General features: G+C 40.9%; 1 protein-coding gene across 4 annotated transcripts in view; it reads left to right on the top strand.

The window, feature by feature from the left end:
- Positions 1-22282, top strand: part of PAK5 (p21 (RAC1) activated kinase 5) — a 219685-nt gene that overhangs the window by 180598 nt on the left and 16805 nt on the right. For all 4 annotated transcript variants that reach the window (XM_077282622.1, XM_077282620.1, XM_077282623.1 and 1 more), the window contains 5 exons: positions 802-1293; positions 4294-4427; positions 8311-8437; positions 8592-8717; positions 20796-20930. In XM_077282622.1, the coding sequence (XP_077138737.1) occupies positions 802-1293; positions 4294-4427; positions 8311-8437; positions 8592-8717; positions 20796-20930 (1014 nt within the window). The remainder of the gene's footprint in view (positions 1-801; positions 1294-4293; positions 4428-8310; positions 8438-8591; positions 8718-20795; positions 20931-22282) is intronic.

Raw genomic sequence — 22282 nt, forward strand, 5'->3', positions numbered from 1 at the left:
GCAGGTTTTTTTTATATCACAGTATTTATTTAAAAAAAAAAGTAATCTTGCAATTTTCACACCGGCCACTGGGGGTTTTACTTCCTGTCCTTTCAGGAAGGGTTCTTATGATCAGAGGCAGGGTTGCAATGACAGTTGCTTTATTCCAAGCAGGAAACATAGGATACATTAATCACCATAGACAATGTCACAGCTCCTCTGCTCCCTCACCTTTTGACATGCTCATTAGATGCTTCTTTACAAAAAATAGAGTCTGTCCATTGTGGCTATTTACATGTGTTGTTTCCTGAAGCAACAGAAACGTAAAGTCTAAAAAAAAGAAGCCCAATTGGCCGGAGTGAAAATTTCAATTTATCTATTTTTTATACAGATTGTGATGTGAAGAAATACTTACCAGATATTAAAAAGAATACATTTTTACACAAAAACCTGATTTGAACAGTAGGTCATTTTCTGATAATAGATTTAAAGGTGGGGTGTGTGGTATAGTCTGGATTCATCAGTAGCATTTTATAAATCAGAGCAGTGGCACCTGACAGTGAAGGCAGACGGAGCCGGAGCGAGGTCGGGTGAGTACGCCACACCAACCTTATCACATCTTAGACATCTACATAATAATGCATGCAGTTTGTATAGTGAGATCTTATGACAGAACCACGAAGTACGTTGGACGAATCCATTCTGATTATCACTTCCTGCATTTTCTCTACATTCAGACTTTGGCCAGATCTGTTCTTTTGTAGGATTTTCCATGACATTACTGACATTGAAAATGGTGATTTTCTTTCTATTTCTTTGCAGGCAGACTATGATCGAGCACAGGTATCCTTGAGCCCCCCACTCACTGGATCTGACACTTATCCTCGAGGTCCCACAAAGCTACCTCAGACCCAAAACAAATCCAACTATCCCTCAAGTAGCTACCAGTATCCATCAGTATACCATAAGCCATCTCCCTACCATCAGCCACCGCTTCATGGGAGCCCCCACTACATGTCATCAGGTTCTTACCCCAGTTCTCCGAGTACATCCTCCAATGTTTACCCTCCTCCCAGCTGGGGCTCCTCCTCAGATCAGCAGCCATCGCGAGTGTCCCATGAACAATTCCGAGCCGCTCTTCAGCTTGTGGTCAGCCCTGGAGACCCTAGAGAATATCTGGATGACTTTATTAAAATCGGAGAGGGCTCAACAGGTATTGTTTGCATCGCAACAGAGAAGCACACGGGAAAGCAAGTAGCTGTGAAAAAAATGGATCTCAGGAAACAGCAGAGAAGAGAACTGCTCTTTAATGAGGTATGTATTCGTGTTATCAAGTTTTTGTATACTGTGGCATACTACGGGGACACTAAAATTACCATCTTGAACATAGCTTAAAGGGGTTGTCCACATTGTCTTAATTCTAACAATTGGGTTGAAGAGATGATTTTGTGGCAATTATATATAAGTAAGACAGGTTCTCCTCCTGTTCTTGTTAGTGCTGCCTTCATCATAGACTGCACAGTTCTCCTTCGTAACACGGCTTCTGGTTCAGGAACATGTGACCAGACGTGGCCATCACTCTCCTCCAATGAAAAAATAGTTTTCCCATTTGCCTTGTTTTCTATTGGAGGAGGCTGCTGGACAGTTGTGGTCACATGTTCCACCATCAGTGGCCATATTGTGGGCAGGAGAGCAGTGCAGCCTGGGAGGAAAGTGCCACTAATAAGTACAGGAAGAGAAGCTGTAATACCTATATTTTACAAAGAGCACATAATTATGTCCCCAACACATTTGTTTCCAAAAAAAGATGTAGACAGTCCCTTTAATTGGAATCAAAAACAAACGTGTAGAATCACAAATAAGCAATTCATCTTTTCTTTTAAGATTTTAGAGCCATATTATTATTATTTTATATTGGTCTTTTTTAAATGATTGATGTGAAGCTTTATTTCTCACTTTTAATGGAACATGCCATGTTATATGTTATTTCTACAAATACAATTTTTTTGAGGGTCAGATGAAGAAATTAATAAATTAAAATCTACAAGATTCAGGCCGGGTTATGGAAAATCATCCGTCTTACAGCCCCCCAAAAAAACCTGACAATTTTGTCCATCCGTGTGTCCATTTTATCCATCCGTACGGCATCCATTTTTTCCATGAACAATAATAAAGGACCGTTTTCCATCTGTATAATTGTAATGTAAATGAAAAATGCTTGACATGTGGATGGTAACCCGTATGTGATTTTTTTTTTTTATGCCCAATTTAATCTACCAGAATGCGGATAATGTAGTGCATGTTGTGATTTTTTTACACGCAGATCATTGCATCGTGTGAAAAATGTTCATCTGAATAAACACATTAACTTGTATTGGTCAGTGAGCTGTTCGTACAGTCTCTTTTCCAATAAAGAAATGTTATCCCCTAATAGCTTCTGGATTAAGGGGGTATATATAGGTAATCACAGGAATAACAGAGGAGTATATGCAGTCTGGTGTCTTTCAGCAGGAATATAGGTAATGACAGGAATAACAGAGAAGTATATGCAGTCTGGTGTCTTCCAGCAGGAATATAGGTAATCACAGGAATAACAGAGGAGTATATGCAGTCTGGTGTCTTTCAGCAGGAATATAGGTAATGACAGGAATAACAGAGGAGTATATGCAGTCTTTTGTCTTTCAGCAGGAATATAGGTAATCACAGGAATAACAGAGGAGTATATGCAGTCTGGTGTCTTTCAGCAGGAATATAGGTAATCACAGGAATAACAGAGGAGTATAGGCAGTCTGGTGTCTTTCAGCAGGAATATAGGTAATCACAGGAATAACAGAGGAGTATATGCAGTCTGGTGTCTTTCAGCAGGAATATAGGTAATCACAGGAATAACAGAGAAGTATATGCAGTCTGGTGTCTTCCAGCAGGAATATAGGTAATCACAGGAATAACAGAGGAGTATATGCAGTCTGGTGTCTTTCAGCAGGAATATAGGTAATGACAGGAATAACAGAGGAGTATAGGCAGTCTGGTGTCTTTCAGCAGGAATATAGGTAATCACAGGAATAACAGAGGAGTATATGCAGTCTGGTGTCTTTCAGCAGGAATATAGGTAATCACAGGAATAACAGAGGAGTATAGGCAGTCTGGTGTCTTTCAGCAGGAATATAGGTAATCACAGGAATAACAGAGGAGTATATGCAGTCTGGTGTCTTTCAGCAGGAATATAGGTAATCACAGGAATAACAGAGGAGTATATGCAGTCTGGTGTCTTTCAGCAGGAATATAGGTAATCACAGGAATAACAGAGCAGTCTAGTATCTTCCAGCAGGAATACATCTATATACAGGTATATAAAAGACGTATAGACAATCTGGTCTGCTCAAGCAGGGATACAGTTAATCCAAGAAATAACAAAGAATTATATGCAGTTTGGTATCTTCCAGGAAGGATGCTGTTAACACAGGGCAATAGGAATGGACAATACCACTATTATCTGAGATGAGTTCTCATTAGGCACCTTGTAGCAACAGAATTGTGGGTGTGAACAGAACAGTGCTTCTAGCGAAGAGTTCTGATTTATACAACAGGAGCCTTCAGCACAGATGTGGCACCTAGATAGCAGAATTTGTAAATGTAACCGAGACCCGCAGATGTTGGACTGAGCTTGAAGTAGAATAGCGGTCAGTAATAACAAGGAGATCATTGAGCACTTGGCTGCAGCTGAGGATTTGTAGGTTTGTGTAGAACAAGAGACACACTATTGCCACCTTGCTATTAAACATGGGTCCTAAACTTTAGCTTTGACATAGGGCGTTTTTTTTAGTCTATAAGTAACTTTATAGTTCTCAAAAAATAAAGTTTTGTACTTGTTATTGAATTACAATAATTTGATTATGGTCCCTTTTAGATTTCTTTTCAATTGTCTTTAGGATGTGTCATCATTAACAGATCATTGGGGACTGGACATACGGCACCCCCACCGATCAGCTGTCTACAGGTCTTTTGGAGGCTGGATGCGCACATTGTATAGGGCCAGAACTACAAAGCTCCGTATACTGTATTCACTTCAATAGGAGCTGAGCTGCATAACCCTAGAATGGCTTCAGTATGGCTGCATACAGCTGACACCCCGACTCCCCACCAATCTGACACCAATCATTTATCCTCTGGCTATACCATCAATATCGAAGTCCTTCACAACCTCTCTAATTTAAAAAAAAAAATCAGCTTGAAGACCTCATTATGTAAGCCGTGTAGCAATGATTCATGTTTCCTGCAATTTTAGCCCATATGGATTTTTCTCTGTGTTCACAGGTAGTAATTATGAGGGATTACCATCATGAAAATGTAGTTGACATGTACAATAGTTACCTGGTGGGTGATGAGCTGTGGGTAGTGATGGAGTTCCTTGAAGGCGGCGCGCTGACGGACATTGTTACACACACAAGGTATGTCATGTAGGCGATTTTCATTTCACACATTCTCTCCCACTTGGGGACTCAAGCTTTAGTATCAGCACATAACCTCTAGGGCAAATTTCATAATAAAAAGACAATTATAAGTGAGTGGGCTTTTTTACTTTATCTTTTTACAGAGGTGACTGGGCTCATTAAAGGGACAGACATTGATTTATCTGTTATTTGTTATTAAAGGGAACCTATCACCCCTTTTTTAAAAATTAGATAAAAATAGTGTGAAATAGGGGCAGAGCTGGGCTTTACATTAGTGCCTTTTCGGTGCCTTTACACCCCCGTTAGGCTGCCGAAATACCTTTGTGAAGTGGCCGTTTTGTCCTGTCACTCAAGTTGGTCAGGTCGGATGGGCGTGGTCACAGCGCCGTTTCTCCCCCAGATCAGGCACATCATTACGTTGGTGGCGTAGTGGTGTGCGCATGTCCAAGGTCCCGAATCCTGCACAGGGGAGTGAAAATAGCAGCGATGTCCGTTATTTCATTGGTGGTCGGTGGGCGCGGCCATCTTGCTTTGGCCGCGCGTGCGCAGAAGCGGCGCTCTGCTGGCCGCGGCTTCAGGAAAATGGCCGCGGGCATCCGCGCGTGCGCAGATGGCTATCGCGGCGGCCATTTTCGTGAAGCCGAGATGCGAACTCTGCTTCACGAAAATGGCCGCCGCGATAGCCATCTGCGCACGCGCGGATGCCCGCGGCCATTTTCCTGAAGCCGCGGCCAGCAGAGCGCCGCTTCTGCGCACGCGCGGCCAAAGCAAGATGGCCGCGCCCACCGACCACCAATGAAATAACGGACATCGCTGCTATTTTCACTCCCCTGTGCAGGATTCGGGACCTTGGACATGTGCACACCACTACGCCACCAACGTAATGATGAGCCTGATCTGGGGGAGAAACAGCGCTGTGACCACGCCCATCCGACCTGACCAACTTGAGTGACAGGACAAAACGGCCACTTCACAAAGGTATTTCGGCAGCCTAACGGGGGTGTAAAGGCACCGAAAAGGCACTAATGTAAAGCCCAGCTCTGCCCCTATTTCACACTATTTTTATCTAATTTTTAAAAAACGGGGTGATAGGTTCCCTTTAACATTTTATCCCAGCAGTAATCTTGGAGGAGCATTGCTAGAGAGTTTTTTCTGCTTGTAGATTTGTTTTCTATGTATATCGTATATCTTTATTTACTGATTGTTCAGTATGTTCCGTACAATAACAACATTATCACATTCCATAATTCCCCTCGGGATCAATAAAGTGTATCATATTGTATTAAAGGGAGTGTGTCATCAGAAAATTTTGTGTAACATGTATTTTAAAAAAATTCAAGGTACCAATGTTTTTTTTACATCATAATCTGTCTTGAAAAATAAAATGAGTAATTTAGCAATTTTCACACTTGCCACTGGGACTATTCTAGACTCCTACTTCCTGTCCTTTCAGGAACAGTTTTCAGTAGGCTTCTTGTCAAAGGCAGGATTATAATGACAGGGGTAACAATTCTATACACGACTGGCAACATAGGCTCCAGCAATCACAATAGGCGATGTTACTGCACCCTCTGCTCTTCCTTGCATCACATTGACCATTGCACACACTCATTAGATGCTTCAGTACACAAGATAGGGTCTGAGTCAGGCTATTGCTGCTAATGTACATATGCACTTATATATACAGGTCCTTCTCAAAAAATTAGCATATAGTGTTAAATTTCATTATTTACCATAATGTAATGATTACAATTAAACTTTCATATATTATAGATTCATTATCCACCAACTGAAATTTGTCAGGTCTTTTATTGTTTTAATACTGATGATTTTGGCATACAACTCCTGATAACCCAAAAAAACCTGTCTCAATAAATTAGCATATCAAGAAAAGGTTCTCTAAATGACCTATTACCCTAATCTTCTGAATCAACTAATTAACTCTAAACACATGCAAAAGATACCTGAGGCTTTTAAAAACTCCCTGCCTGGTTCATTACTCAAAACCCCCATCATGGGTAAGACTAGCGACCTGACAGATGTCAAGAAGGCCATCATTGACACCCTCAAGCAAGAGGGTAAGACCCAGAAAGAAATTTCTCAACAAATAGGCTGTTCCCAGAGTGCTGTATCAAGGCACCTCAATGGTAAGTCTGTTGGAAGGAAACAATGTGGCAGAAAACGCTGTACAACGAGAAGAGGTGACCGGACCCTGAGGAAGATTGTGGAGAAGGACCGATTCCAGACCTTGGGGAACCTGAGGAAGCAGTGGACTGAGTCTGGTGTGGAAACATCCAGAGCCACCGTGCACAGGCGTGTGCAGGAAATGGGCTACAGGTGCCGCATTCCCCAGGTAAAGCCACTTTTGAACCATAAACAGTGGCAGAAGCGCCTGACCTGGGCTACAGAGAAGCAGCACTGGACTGTTGCTAAGTGGTCCCAAGTACTTTTTTCTGATGAAAGCAAATTTTGCATGTCATTCGGAAATCAAGGTGCCAGAGTCTGGAGGAAGACTGGGGAGAAGGAAATGCCAAAATGCCTGAAGTCCAGTGTCAAGTACCCACAGTCAGTGATGGTGTGGGGTGCCATGTCAGCTGCTGGTGTTGGTCCACTGTTTCATCAAGGGCAGGGTCAATGCAGCTAGCTATCAGGAGATTTTGGAGCACTTCATGCTTCCATCGGCTGAAATGCTTTATGGAGATGAAGATTTCATTTTTCAGCACGACCTGGCACCTGCTCACAGTGCCAAAACCACTGGTAAATGGTTTACTGACCATGGTATTACTGTGCTCAATTGGCCTGCCAACTCTCCTGACCTGAACCCCATAGAGAATCTGTGGGATATTGTGAAGAGAAAGTTGAGAGACGCAAGACCCAACACTCTGGATGAGCTTAAGGCCGCTATTGAAGCATCCTGGGCCTCCATAACATCTCAGCAGTGTCACAGGCTGATTGCCTCCATGCCACGCCGCATTGAAGCAGTCATTTCTGCCAAAGGATTCCCGACCAAGTATTGAGTGCATAACTGAACATTATTATTTGATTGTTTTTTTGTTTGTTATTAAAAAACACTTTTATTTGATTGGACGGGTGAAATATGCTAATTTATTGAGACAGGTTTTTTGGGTTATCAGGAGTTGTAGGCCAAAATCATCAGTATTAAAACAATAAAAGACCTGACAAATTTCAGTTGGTGGATAATGAATCTATAATATATGAAAGTTTAATTGTAATCATTACATTATGGTAAATAATGAAATTTAACACTATATGCTAATTTTTTGAGAAGGACCTGTATATATATATATATATATATATATATATTTTATTTTTTTTTCTGTTGACACATTCCCTTTAAGATTCCAAAAGTATTTCTCACTTGGAAGACAGCAAGATAAAATCCCAATCAAGGCTGCAAGGCGCACATTTCATACCATCCACTAACTTAAGAATGACTCACAGAAGCAAAAGTCAGCAGCAAAATGCAAATGATGTTACATTCTCCCACGACATTGATGAATTGCTGTTCTCACTCCCAAGTTAATAAAAATCAAGATAGTAAAGTCCTGAAGGTGAAAACATTAAAGGGGATTAAACAATGCTTTTCTCTGCCTCAGTGCTGTGTATGGCACAGAAATAATAAGAAGTGTGTTCTGCCAGGTTATGTTTCCCCAGCATTTGTGTCCAGGATGGGGCATTAGTGCAGTTTACAACCCGCTCACTACTGCCCCTGCTGGATGATGAGGTTATATGCAATGTATTAAGCCCTTTGGGTTGTACTCTTCTTGTGTTCTCCCACCTTTTTATTCCGTATATTGGTTGTTTCCGTTTATACCTGTGAAATATAGCTGATTATACACAATGACGTGTTATTTTCCAGGATGAATGAGGAACAAATAGCCACAGTGTGTTTCTCTGTTCTGAAAGCATTGTCCTACCTGCATAATCAGGGAGTAATTCACAGGGATATAAAAAGCGACTCGATCCTGCTGACCAGCGATGGCAGAGTAAGTGAGCTTTGCTGTTCTTACAATTCCAGCTATTAACGAGCCGATTATAATGGTAGCTTCATGCCGCGGATCTGAAAACAACACGTGTCACGCGGTAATGGAGCGGTAACTCCTGCTACAGTACCAATGTTTTATCGCTTTGTATTTGCAGATAAAACTTTCTGATTTTGGATTCTGTGCACAAGTGTCCAAGGAGGTCCCCAAACGGAAGTCTCTTGTCGGGACTCCGTACTGGATGGCCCCAGAAGTGATATCACGGCTCCCATATGGAACAGAGGTGAGGTTCGGACATGCTGAGTAAATTGAAAATCATTGAAATATTAAAAAGAAGTAATTAGTTTTTGGCATCTTCCTGGTATAAGTGTCTTTCTAGGAGACATTCTGTAGATAATTTTTTTGGTATAAAACATCTAAAATGGTAAATGAGACAACTTTACGAAAAGTCTTGATTTAACATCTTCTAGCATTTTGTCTATTCATCTCCTATACATATCTCTGTTTCCATAGTAACAGACTACAAACCCTGCGTTGTCTGATTGTGAAGTTCTATTCTCTTTTATTTATCTCCTAGTTTTTGATTATATACATTTGATAAGTTAGCAAGAAGCAGAAGAGATAGCAAAAGAGAGTATTACCATGGATACAAATAGTTGTCAGTATAGCAGCTATAGAAAATGGAGGACCTTTAACCCCTTAATGCTCCATGACATACCATTATGCTGTTAACCTCTTAAGTGCTGCAATCAGTCACTGACAGTGGCATTTAAGCTCCACAATCCAGCTCAGATTGGGTGCCCATCAGTTCCTCTGCCCATGGGCTCCTCTGCTATCACTATCACAGGGAGCCAATGAGTTGGAGGCCAGCTGAGCGCCCCCCGTTTTTGTCATGTGATCTCTTCTGTGGCGTCCATCTTGTGGCTGGGCATCATACAAGATTTTGATTTTCACTATATTCAGCAATTCTTTGCCTGTACTATATACAGCCATACCAATCAGATGATCGCAAGATCAAGTCCCCTAAGGGGACTAACAAATAAAGAAAAAAAAATGTAAAAATGTCCTAACTATCAAAATATAACATTAATTAAGCTCATTGGTTAAAACCATAATGAGAAAAAAATCAAAACACCACATTTGTGTGTTCTTTTTTTTAAAAAAATGCAATAAGAAGCTGTCAAAGCACAGTATATACCCCAAAATAGTATAAATAAAAACACCAGCTCTCCACGCAAAAAACAAGCCCCCAAACAGCTTCAGTGGTTGTAATATACCAAAAATTACAGATCTCAGAAAATAGCAATACAAACCAATGATTTAAAAATTTTTTTTTTACAAAATTCAGATTTTTTTAAATCAATAAAATAGTTTAAAAAAAGTTTACATGATTGCAGGGTTGGACTAGGACTAAAATTCAGCCCTGGCATTTGAAGGCACACAGGCCCACTTGTCGCATGGTAAATGTGTACTATCTTTGTGGACTTGTAGGTTACCAGAAGCGAGGTGAGTGTAACACACTATACAACATATAGTCACCGCTGCATAATGCGGCCGTATAGCTGATGGGCAGGGACGCAGAGTCAGATACCCACTGAGCTAATATTGATGACCTATTCTACAGATAGGCGATCAGTTTCAAGTCCTTTAAAGGCCAGAGCAATTTAATAAAATGTACCGTAATAATGGAATACCGTTCATATAAACCACCCCAGAATAATATAGCATGAAAAGGACAACAGTGCAAAGAACAGTTATAAATATAAATGTTTAGTGCAATGAAGATTAAAGCACCACTCCGTTTTTTTTTTTTTATTTTACTGCTACAGTGGTCGCACTGATCTAAGATCCTTGACCCTAGTCTTATACTCACCAGCCGCCGTCTTCATCTGTTCTCAGCGCCGCTCCGGTCAGACTGCAGCAGACTGTGAACTGCCGGTTGCTCCACTGCTTGCTGGGTGACCCGGAGGTCACTACTAAATATAAGTCTATGAGAGCCAGAATGAGGCCAAAAATAGGGTCTCATAGACTTTCACTGAGGGCTTGTGACCGTTACCCCTGGCTTACAGTCAGTCAGAAGCTGTGGTCACAAGATGGCGCCATGGGAACAGAGGGGCACCGGGAAGAGCTGAATACGGCAGGTGGTAAGTGTAATACTAGGAGCAGGGAGCTTAGACTTGTAGCACTAATCCAGCGCTGAAAGAAAAGAAACACCACTCCAACGTATTTTTTTATTGCACCTTTGGAGTGGTGCTTTAAATGTAATTACCCTGTCTGATACCCACCTGCCTTCTCCTTAACCCTTTTCCTGCTCCGCTCCCTTCAGTCTCCAACGAAAAGTGACCTGCCTGCAGCTCCAGTGTTTCATGGAGCACGCCAGAGGTCGTTTTTCAATACATCCCAATGAGAGCCTCATTCTGGCCTGGTTCTGGCTCTCACAGACTTGCATTGACCTCTTGTGAAGTAACTTCTGACTCACGAACAGTCAGAAATTAAGGGAACAAGTTGTCTCCGCGGGACCAGCGCGGTGTTGATAAAAGATGAAGGTGAGTATAAGAACGGGGGCAGGAGGCTTACAGTTAAAGCGCCACTCCACCACTGAAAAAAACCCCGCTAGAGTGGTGCTTTAATACAATAGATATAACTGACATGTTATCTTTATTTATCGAATACAATGGCACAGAATCTCAACGAATTCTCATATTCTCAAAACTCTTAAGTTTTAAAGATTTTTAAGTTTTAACATACAGTAGCCATGAATCATGTTTTGGATTTCTAAATGCGTACAAGCTCAGAACCACCGTCAGTACATGAATGCAGTGCTAGAACCACCGTGACTACATGAATGAAGCTCCAGACCGACCGTCAGCAAATGAACTCAGCGCCAGAACCACAGTCAGTACATGAATGCAGGGCCAGAACTGCCATTTGTACTGTACATTAATGCAGCACCAGAACCACCATTAGTACATGAATGCAGGGCCAGAACCACCGTCAGTACATTAATGCAGCTTCAGAACCATCAGTAAAATGAATAAATGACCAAGCTTAGCACCATGTACAATTGTATCACATGAGCCTACAACTCCCAGTATGTCTTTAACAATGCTAAGGAGATACTGGGAGTTGTTCTAAAACAGTCATCATCATACTGCGGACTATACGGGAAACACACTAATGAGATGCAGGCAGTATCACAAGTGAACATTTACTTTTCCAATGTTTTTATTTTCATTTTAGCAACATGGCAAGATTCAAGTTTGAAGGCATTGTTTGTCATTAGGTAACATATAACATATAATATTCCATATTATAATAGACATTTGGCATATAATGGGTGTCTATAAGACTTTGTATTGTATCATTAACAATTTTAAGCGTATCAAACGCTTCATATCGTTTTAAAGATTTAGAGAAAGTACAGAAAAAGTACATTCCAATATTTTCGTTTTCGTAACAAAACATGACTCATTTTTATAGGCATTTTTGCCAATATGTAACATAACATACTATATAATATTTTTATGTTTAACCATTCTCTATAAAGCTTTATTTTGCTTCAATATCAATTTTGGGTATTATAAACGCTTTATATCACTTTATAGATATACAGTAAAAATAAACTGAAATGTACAAAAATAAAGTAAACTTTATACAACAATTTTTAAGGTACGTATATTGGATATATATCTATGAGAATAGATGTTATGGATATATATTGTCCCAGTGAGACCACTTATTTGTATATTTCTCTAGTTGGTTATTCGCTAGGGCGAAGGATAATTCATATGTCCTATGGAGAGATAGTTGTTCTATTATGTCTGAAAATGAAGGAGGGAGATGATGTTTCCAGTTAAAAGCTATGCTGTTTTTTACTACCAGTAATATTTGTATAATCATATTCCTTTTATCTAGATTAAGGTCCTCGAGGCCCAGGGAAAGCAAAGCTATATGGGGAGTTAAATTTAGTGGTTTGCCATAAATTTTGTCAATAAGGGTAGATATTTGTGTCCAGAGAGGTTTTAGTTTTGGGCAATGCCAAAACATGTGAAGGAGGTCCCCTTTAATGCCACATTTTCTCCAACAGGAGGCTGATCCATCTTGATTAATATGAGCTAATCTTGCTGGAGTATAGTACCAGCGGGTATTTTCTTTGAAATGACATTCTTGAAGAGACATAGATAACGTGGAATCATATGTGGAAGACAGAGCGTCCTCCCAATCTTCTCTGGTAAAGGTAGACTGCAGTTCCCTTTCCCACTTGCGTATATAGGGATGTTTAGGCATTTCCCAATCATGATTAAACCAGTCATAAATATATTTGTGACTCCAAAAGACTCCGTGTTCCGTGTTACTTACTAAATTTAAGGATGCTTCGGAGAATTTAGGACCCTTCTGGAGAAACTTTATGACTTGTTCTTTTAACATTACAAATTGTAAAAACGTCGATGACGGGAGTCTAAACTTATCTTTTAGGTTGCTAAATTTTATGAAAGAGCTACCATCATAGACGTCTCCCAATCTCTTAATTCCCCTTTCTTCCCATAGAGTTGGAAGTGTAATATTGTTACATGTAGAAATAGTGGAGAGAGGAATTTTAACTAAGATAGATTTTTTGGATGTTCCCTTTCTTGATCTGGACAGTTTTTCCCAAGCATGTACGGTGACCTGGAATATTGGGTGAGTCACTGAGTTGAGTTGATGACTAGTTAGTGTTTTTATAATTAAATATTTGGGGTGGTTGTTTTTATTTAGAAGGGTTTCCATATCTAACCACGCTGGGGTTTTTGATACTGTTAGCCAGAATCTGCTTTGTTTTATCAAGGATGTATAATAATGGGCAGCTATATTGGGAATCCCCAAGCCCCCATATGCTCTTTTTTTGTAAGTGATACTTGAGGGTGTCCTGGGTTTTTTATTATTCCAAATAAATTTATTAATGATGGTTTGGAGAGATGTAAGGTATGATACTGAAATGGGAAGAGGAATGGAGCTCAGAATGTATAGAATCTTAGGTAGCGTAAAGATTTTTATTGTGAGGACTTTGCCCCACCAGGAGAGGAATTTATGCCCAAAGGTGGTAGTGTCATTTTTTATAGTTTTAATTAAGTAATTAATATTATTTGTTATGATGTTGTTTAGATTTTTAGTGATCTTAATCCCTAAATAGGTAAGTTCTTTATTAGCCCAGGTAATGGGGGAAAAAGCTTTAATTTTTTTAATTTGCTCTTCATCTACATTTAAGGGTAGGATTTTTGATTTTGTTGCGTTAATTTTGAAATGGGAGACATTTGAGAAAGAATCCAATATCTTGTGAAGTTCTGACATGGAGTTGATAGGGTCTGTTAGGGCGAGAATGATGTCATCAGCAAACATACTTAGTTTGTATTGGCGAGAGGGGGTTTCCAATCCCTTGATGTTATTATTTTGTCTGACCATTTGTGCAAGGGGCTCCATGGCTAAGATAAAAAGGAGTGGGGATAAGGGACATCCCTGCCTTGTACCATTTGTTATAGTGAAGGAGGGAGATACATGATTGTTAGCAACGATTTTTGCTCTAGGGTTGGAGTAGAGGGCCATAATTGTAGTAATAAAGGAATTATCAAACCCAAATTTGATCAGGGTCTGCCGTAGGAAGCCCCACTCCAGACGGTCAAAAGCTTTTTCTGCATCTAGAGAGACAATCAGGGTGCTTTGTTTTGATTGATTAGCTATTTTGATGGCGTTGATGATTCTCCTGGTACCGTCTGAAGCGTGGCGACCCACGACAAACCCGATCTGGTCATTATTTATTAAGGTGGGAAGTATCAGAGTAAGCCTATTAGCTAGAATTTTGGCATATATTTTGATGTCGCAATTGATTAAGGAAATGGGTCTAAAATTGGCAATGTCTTCAGGGTTATCTTTGAGCTTGGGAATTAAAACAATAGAAGCTTCGAGCATTTCAGTAGGGAAGGTACCCGAGGATGAGGCCATGTTAAATGATTGCAAGAGATGGGGGGAGAGAGTTTTGTAGAAAGTTCTATAATAATCGTTGCCAAAGCCATCGGGACCTGGGGATTTTGATGGCTTTAGTTGCTTAATACAATCCTCTATCTCCTCTAAATCAAAGGGAGCTGATAGGATTGACTTGTCTTCCGTTGTTATTTTTGGGAGGTTGATTGAAGAAAGGAATGAGGTTATGGCATCTTGGTGGAGTTGGGAGGGTTTTTTGGGGGGGTTGATGTTATATAGCCTCTCGTAGAATTTTGCAAATTCATTTACTATGTCTTGGGGGTGGGATATTGTTGTTCCTTTTGAATTTTTTATTTTGTCAATTCTGTTATGGAGCCTTCGTTTTTTAATGCGATTGCACATAAATTTAGTGGGCTTGTTTAAAGATGTATACAATTTATATTTAGAGTTTTTGACTGCTGCTTCATAAGGGGAGAATAATAGTAATTTTAGTTCTTGTGTCAATTTCGATATTTCAGACTGTAACGTAGAAGAAGGGGAGGGGAGTGCAATTTGTTCATTAATTTTATTTTTTAGAAGAGACTGGATTCTTTCTGTTTCCGCCCTTTTTTCTTTCTTTTTTCTGGAAGAAATCTGGATCAGCAAACCTCTAATCACTGCCTTGTGGGCACACCATCTAATGATGGGGTTAGTGGAGTCAGAACAATTTTCTTTAAAGTACAGTTTAATCGAGGATTCTATTGAGGATTTATGTATGGGGTTGTTGATTATATTAGAGTTACATTTCCACAGAGTTTTGTTGTTTATTGGGGGTCCCAGAACGAGCTCTCCAACCACCGGGGAATGATCTGAAATTGTTCTGTCTTTTATATAAATTTTTGTAAACCTTGCCAAAGTAAAGACGTCGGCAATAATTAGGTCTATTCTGGACGCTGATTGATGAGTCTCTGAGAAGAAGGAGTATTCAATGGAAGAGGCGTTGATACATCGAAACGTATCGTAGAGCTCATTCTGGAACAGTCAAGGGTTGAGATCTCCTGTTTGTGGTCTCTTTTTGGAAGAAGAGTCAAGGAGGTGGTCTGGGGTGGAGTTAAAGTCTCCCAGTATAATGGGTATACCTTTTTTGTTTTGGTCGAATTTTTTAATGAATTTATTTAGAAATTTTTTTTGGTTTTTATTAGGAGCATAGATGTTGGCGATTGTGCAGGTTATGTTGTTAATATGGCAAATTAGGATGTGGTATCTGCCGTTATTGTCCTTGACTTCTTCAATAAATTCAAATGGGATCGAGTTTTTTATTATTGTCATTACCCCCGCTTTCTTTTTTGAATTGTTAGATTGGTATATATGTGGGAAATTTTTGTGTTCAAATTTTGGGTTGTCTGCATTTTTAAATTTGGTCTCTTGGACACATATTATGTCTGTTTTAGAGTTTTCAAGTTCTCTCCATAGGGAAAATCTTTTCCTAGGACTATTGAGTCCTTTAATATTGTATGTCATGATTTTAAGGTTCATGTTTATAGTGTCTTGTGTAGAAAGAGTTGGGGAAAGTGGAAGTTAAAGTAGAAATAAAAGTCTCACTCGTCAATACTAGAACGTACCTCTATTGATCAAGAATTAAGGTGTATGTGGTACACCTATAAGTGAATTAAATATTTACAATTCAAAAATGGGGTGTATAGAATACACCAACAATTGAGAAGTTTGTTTAATACAAGAACCCACTCACAGTGGGATATATCTTCCTGGGGGTATGAACTAAATGGGAACTGATGAAGAAGAAAATTAACCTCTTGTATAGGGAAGCAAACCATATGTAATAACAGCTTATGATGAATGAATTATCTAAACCGAAAGTTCAAAGACAAGATCATGACCATGACCTATGTATTTTCAACGGTAACCTCTATGTGAGGGGTTGTCTTTTAATGAAGCAATAAATTTTTGGCCTTCTTCAGGTGTGAAGATTGGAATGGTTTTTCCATTTGAAAAAACTAGGAGTTTGAGAGGGAATCCCCATCTATATGGGATATTGTTGTCCCTGAGTGTGGAGGTAATAGCATTAAACGTTTTCCTGGAATCCAGTGTCTCCTTGGACAGGTCCGCAAATATTTTGAGGTTGTTATAAGGCTCTGGAAAGGTTTTTTCATTTTTTAAGTATTGCAATATTCTTTCCTTGGTGTTGTAGAAATGAATTCTGAGAATTACATCTCTGGGGATATCTGGTGCAATTTTGGGGGGTTTTGGGAGTCTGTGGATTCTATCTATGATTAGATCTGAGTCTGATAGAGTAGGAATAGCTTTTTTAAAGATGGATTTTACATGGTTTGAGAGGTTGTCCGTGTGGATATGTTCCGGAATACCTCGGATTTTTACGTTATTCCTGCGATTACGGTCTTCTATGTCAGCCAATTTGATTTTTAGCCTTTTGACCTCTGAAGATAGATCATGGATAATATTGGAGGATTTTGTAGTAGTTTTTTCTACTGCATCAATTCTTGTTTCGTGATCAGAGATTTTTATGTTAAGTTGTTCAAGAGTAGTCTCAAACCGTTTGGCTTGGATGTCGAAGCTTTTTGACATATTTTCGTTAATTTTGTTAGCTAGATTAAGCATATATGCCTCAGTACTAGTGTTGTTGCTGAGGGAGGAGATTTGATTAGGGTTTGTGGCCAATAAGTTCGGTGGGGTTGTATCTTGGTCATTGTCTAACTTGAGTTTATTTTTTAGTGGCCTTATGTTAGGGGAAGAGTCACTAAAGCTGGAGTAATCTTCTTCCCCTTGTTCTGTTCCTTGAGATGATGTGAAGATTTTTTGTCTCTCCTCCTCTCGTTCTTTTCTTTTGTTGGACTGAGATGAGTCCATACTTTCAGGTTGACCCTCTATCTGAGGTAATTTTGGAGGATTCCATTTTTTTATTTTTTGAGGGGTATTATAGGTTTTTCTCTCATCTCTTATGGGGGATCTGGATTTTTCAGGGATCAAAGTGTTAACCTTGTCCCTTGGAGAGTAGCAGTGGTAATGTATTCTTTCCTCTCCTTGCATTTTGGTTTGCTTAGAGAGTTGGGGAATGTTAGATTTAGGAATGGTTCCCTCTTTTTTCCCCATGGTGATGATGCTATTCAGAGTATCTTCGTCAATAATAACTATCAAATATGCTTACAGAACTACACAGATATTTAAACCTGTTAAGAAAAAGCAGAGTACTGATAGTAATTTATGTCAATTAGATCTTATCAAATCCTGTCAGGAGGGAAGAAAAGAAAATATATTGCAGCAAATATAAACAAGAATTTAAGCAAGTGTATCCAGTAGTAATCTACCTCTCCAGAGGTTAGGGTCAGGAGCCTGTAGAGAGAGTACAGTAGATGTAAAAGAATTCTCTAGTCTGAGAAGACTGTGGAGGGAGGGGAACCACAAGGCGCAGCAAGCTCTGAAAAACGTTGCTGTAGTATAAACTTGTGGCCTGATACCAAAGGCCTTGCCAAGGTCTGTTTATAGTGCTCCTGTATCAGGGGTGAGAGGGTATTTGTTTTCCCACAGCCCCAAGGGCGGGGATTTACCAATTTCTTTGTTGGAATGCAGACTGTGGAAAGAGGGGTAGCACAAGGCACAGCAAGCCCTGATAAACACTGCTGTAGTATAAACGTGTGGCCTGATACCAAAGGCCTTGCTACGGACTGTTTACAGTGCTCCTATATCAGGGGAGAGAGGGTATTTGTTTTCCCAAAGCCCCAGGGAGGTTTAGTATAGCAAATGTCCAGTTCCTTTGTTGGAAGACTGTGAGAAGGGGGGGTACCACAGGGCGCAGCAAGCTCTGTAAAACGCTGCTGTAGTTTAAATGTATGGCCTGCTACCAAAGGCCTTGGCAGTGCTGTTTATAGTACTCCTGTATCAGGGGTGAGAGGGTACTTGTTATTCCACAGCCCCAGTGTGATTTAGTACAGCAGATGACCTGCAGATCCTTTGTTAGAAGGAGTACCACAGGGCGCAGCAAGCCTTGAGAAACAATGCTATAGTATAGCCGCTATCTTGGGTTAGTACCCTGATAAGGTGAAGTTAGCAAAAATAAGCAAGTTGTAGCTGAAGGGAGATGGGGACCATAAGGCCCAGCATACCCTGAGAAGTATTGTTAATGTGACATAACAGCCCACAGCCCCAGGGAGGTATGATAAGTTAATGGAGCCACAAGTGTGGACTCTGAGTCCGGGTATATTAAGCGGGGTACAGCCGGAGTATTAATGGCACCTCAGTGTGGTCGAGCGTACCTGAGTTGACTGGAAGGCGGGAAAATGTGAAGGAAACCGATATTCCTCTGGTAACAGGGGGGTGGGAAATCACTACAAGGCCTCACCGCAGCGTTGATGTTCGGTGTCCGGAGTGTCCTCTCTGCTGGTGGTCCTGCTGGTGGTCTGGAGGGGAATCCTGATCTTGTATTCGGGTGCAGTGATGGCGTCCCTGTTCACCACCTCGTCGATGTCCTGTGTCCGGAGCGTCTTCTCCGTTCGTGGTCCTGTGGAGACACCGGGTCTGGTGGTCGGGCACAGCGACGGTGCTGTTTGAGGGTCCCGTTGCGTTGGGGCGGCTGTTTAGCAGGCAGTTGCTCAGGGTCCGGTGATCGCGTCAAGAGCTGCAGCCGTCTCCTTGTGTTCTCTGCAGCGGCGAAGGCTTCCGGGTCTGTGCTGCGGGCAGGAGTGTGCTCCGGGGTTGAAGACACTGTTGTTGATGGCGGCAATGGCTGTCCTCACATGCTCCTAGTAGGCCTCAGATTACCATGAGGTAAATAAATCTTCCTAGGTGAAGGGCCAATTTTTGTTCTTTTTGGTCTAAAATAAGCCTGGGGAAGGCTGTATCAATCACCCATATAAAATTGTGTGGATGGTTTGTAAAAGTAGGGATTAAAGTTGGATTGGAGGTTTTTACCTCAGGAGCTCCCTGATCGCACGTCTCACATAGCCAGAGACCGAAGCCACACCCCACAAGTGAACATTTACATCCAGGTACCTTATAGCTGACATCTTCTCTGATTGGAGTCTTTCCCATCCCTTTTGTCTCCATGAAGTACAGATGCCGTGATGAGATTTCATGGCCAGAGCTTGTCTCCCATGCTGCGCCCCTAAATAAATTATTGCTGTGCTTGCTTCACAAAGTATCTTCACCCACACACACTTCCCTTCTCCAAAATTTCCAACCATACTGTCCCTCTGCAAAATATCCCCCTTACATATGCCCTCTCCTTAATATTCCCCCTACAATACCCCTCTGCAAAACATCCTAACACATCCTACCTCTCCATAATATTGCCCCCCATATACTGCCTCGCTTCATATTATTGCCCCCATGCTGAAAATTGGCTGAGGAGGGAGAGGTTAAAAGGGTTGTACAAATTATATCAGTAATCCCTTATCGACAGGACAGGGTATAACTCATTGATCACTGGGGGTCCAACAGCTGGAATCCTTACAAATCCTGAGGACGAAGTCCTATAGACCTAGCTAAACAGAGCTGAGACCCAGCATGCGCTCCTCCACACTGTTCATTCTGTATGACAGCCCATAGCTATCCGGCCGCCCCATAGAGAATAAATGGAGTAGAGGTGGACATTCTCGACCACCTCTCCATTCAGACAGAGCCCCATTCTTGGGATCTGTGAGAGTGCAGCAGTTTGACTCCCAGTGATCAATAAGTTATCATCTATCCTCTAGAGGGGGGATAAAATTTGATTCTTTTTTTATTCTAGATACATTAGGCTCATTGGCTGCAAAAGGTGAATATGCTTTCAATTTATTAACCAGACGTTCCCCTTAATAGTATTGGCGACCAGCTAACATATTCTTTGTAATGTGAACCGTTCACTGCAATTAAACTCTAAGGTTTTGCGTTTAAAGGTTAAATAATCGGTTTTCATGTCTTTCCTAGGGTCTTCTAGCCATGTTTTAGCCATATAACCCTTTATAACCCTTCTTAGAAATTATCATCTAGGTAAGGGATGAGCAGATCATTTTGTGCGATCCTAGTGCATGGTCCAGGCTCTGGCGTTGGATAGGAGCTGTGTGAATTTCCTGTGCCTTCGGGCTCCACGTTTGATTTTGCCGGTCAGTCATGATGACTTCTTCTGTGTAGTGTGCGGCGCACAGGTGACATCTCACCAGACCGACTATTCATGAGCCAAGTCTGGGATAACGATGGGTAAGGAAATTCCCACACCTCCTGTCCATGGCCAGAGAGCACTGACGTGGACCAGGAATGTGCAAAGCGAACGCCTCATCTCTATAGTCTACAGTCTATAATTTGGGGTTATATTATTAAAGTGTGTGTGTGAAGTAGGAGGAGGGAATACTATTTAGCCCATATAGAAGAGTGGCTCCTTGAGGAAACAAGACAAGATATTTCTTTCTTCTTCCAGGTGGATATCTGGTCACTTGGAATCATGGTGATAGAAATGATTGACGGAGAACCTCCTTACTTCAATGAACCGCCATTGCAGGCAATGCGCCGGATACGAGATAATTTGCCACCAAGAGTAAAAGATGTTCATCAGGTAACGACTTTCACATCTGCCTACCATGACTTTGCAATATGTGTTGATGAAACTAACTGAGAGAAGGTAATAGGCAAGAAAACTAATACATAAATCAGGTATTTCCCATTGTATTTCCTTATAGATCACATTTGTATTAATGGAGTTTTCCCATCTATAGCTATGAATGTCTGAGATTTAAATACACCTTTAAGATAAAATTAATCAAAGGGTTTTATCCTTAATATATAGAAGATCCAAGGCAGAATATAGGAGTAGTCTGTCCTGTATACATCCAGCTGTATCTCCTGTCAAGTACACTATTCTAAGTCCATAAAAATAAATAATTCTGTAGTGTAATTGTATAACCTTTCTGTATTTACATTTGATTTACTGATACTATGTCATGAAATGTGCTGTGTGAAACTTGATAAAACCTGTGTAACGTTATGATTGGACACATCTGGATATATGGAAAACCATTTGTGGACATTAATTTTGACTACTTACATAAAATTCCGATTCCAAAAGAGTTGCGATGCTGTGTGTTATTCACAACAGAACATAGAACACAGATCAGAAGTAGACATTAGACATTTTCTTAACTTATATCAGCTACATATCTCAAGCAGCAATAAAAGGCTAGAAAAGTAAGTTCTAATGAAAAAAAGCTGGTCAGTCAACTTTCAACTAAGTTACATGACTGTATAAACAGCATGTTAGAGAGGCAGAGTCTCTCAAAATCAAAGATAGTCAGAGGTAGAGTTGAGCGACTTTTACTTTTTTAGGATCGAGTCGGGTTTCGCGAAGCCCGACTTTCTCAAAAGTCGGGTCGGGTGAAATCGGCCGATTATTGCGTAAAGTCGGGGGCCGACTGAAACACGAAGCCCAATGCAAGTCAATGGGGAAACAAAGTCGGCAGTGAGTGGAGGACAGGAAAACACCTACAGTGCCCATTTTAATGCCAAAAACATAAATTCTTATTACTGAAGCTTGTCAATCTTAATTTACTTTATAATAATAGTTAGGCATTGAAAGCAGGGGATCATTTGGCTAAAGTTGTGGGGGGGTAGGGCTGGCTCAAGATTTTCTTGGGCCCAGGAAACGCGGAATACGTCACGGTGGTGGAGCACGGAGAGGTAAGTATTTCAACTTTGCAAGTGCTGTGATCCTGAGCAAGCAGGGGGGCCCAATAGTTGGCACTGGCACAGGGCCCCTCATAGTACGGCGGTGTTTGATGGTGGGCGGCGCCTCCCACTGCCAGAGACACTTTTGCGTACTATGAGGGGCCCTGTGCCAGTGCCAACGAGTATGCCCCCCCACCTGATGAAGGAACCTGCACTTTCATCTGCACCTTCCTCTTTGTCCCCGTG

The sequence above is a fragment of the Ranitomeya variabilis genome, chromosome 2, assembly GCF_051348905.1.
Source record: "Ranitomeya variabilis isolate aRanVar5 chromosome 2, aRanVar5.hap1, whole genome shotgun sequence".
In the NCBI taxonomy this organism is placed as follows: Eukaryota; Metazoa; Chordata; class Amphibia; order Anura; family Dendrobatidae; genus Ranitomeya; species Ranitomeya variabilis.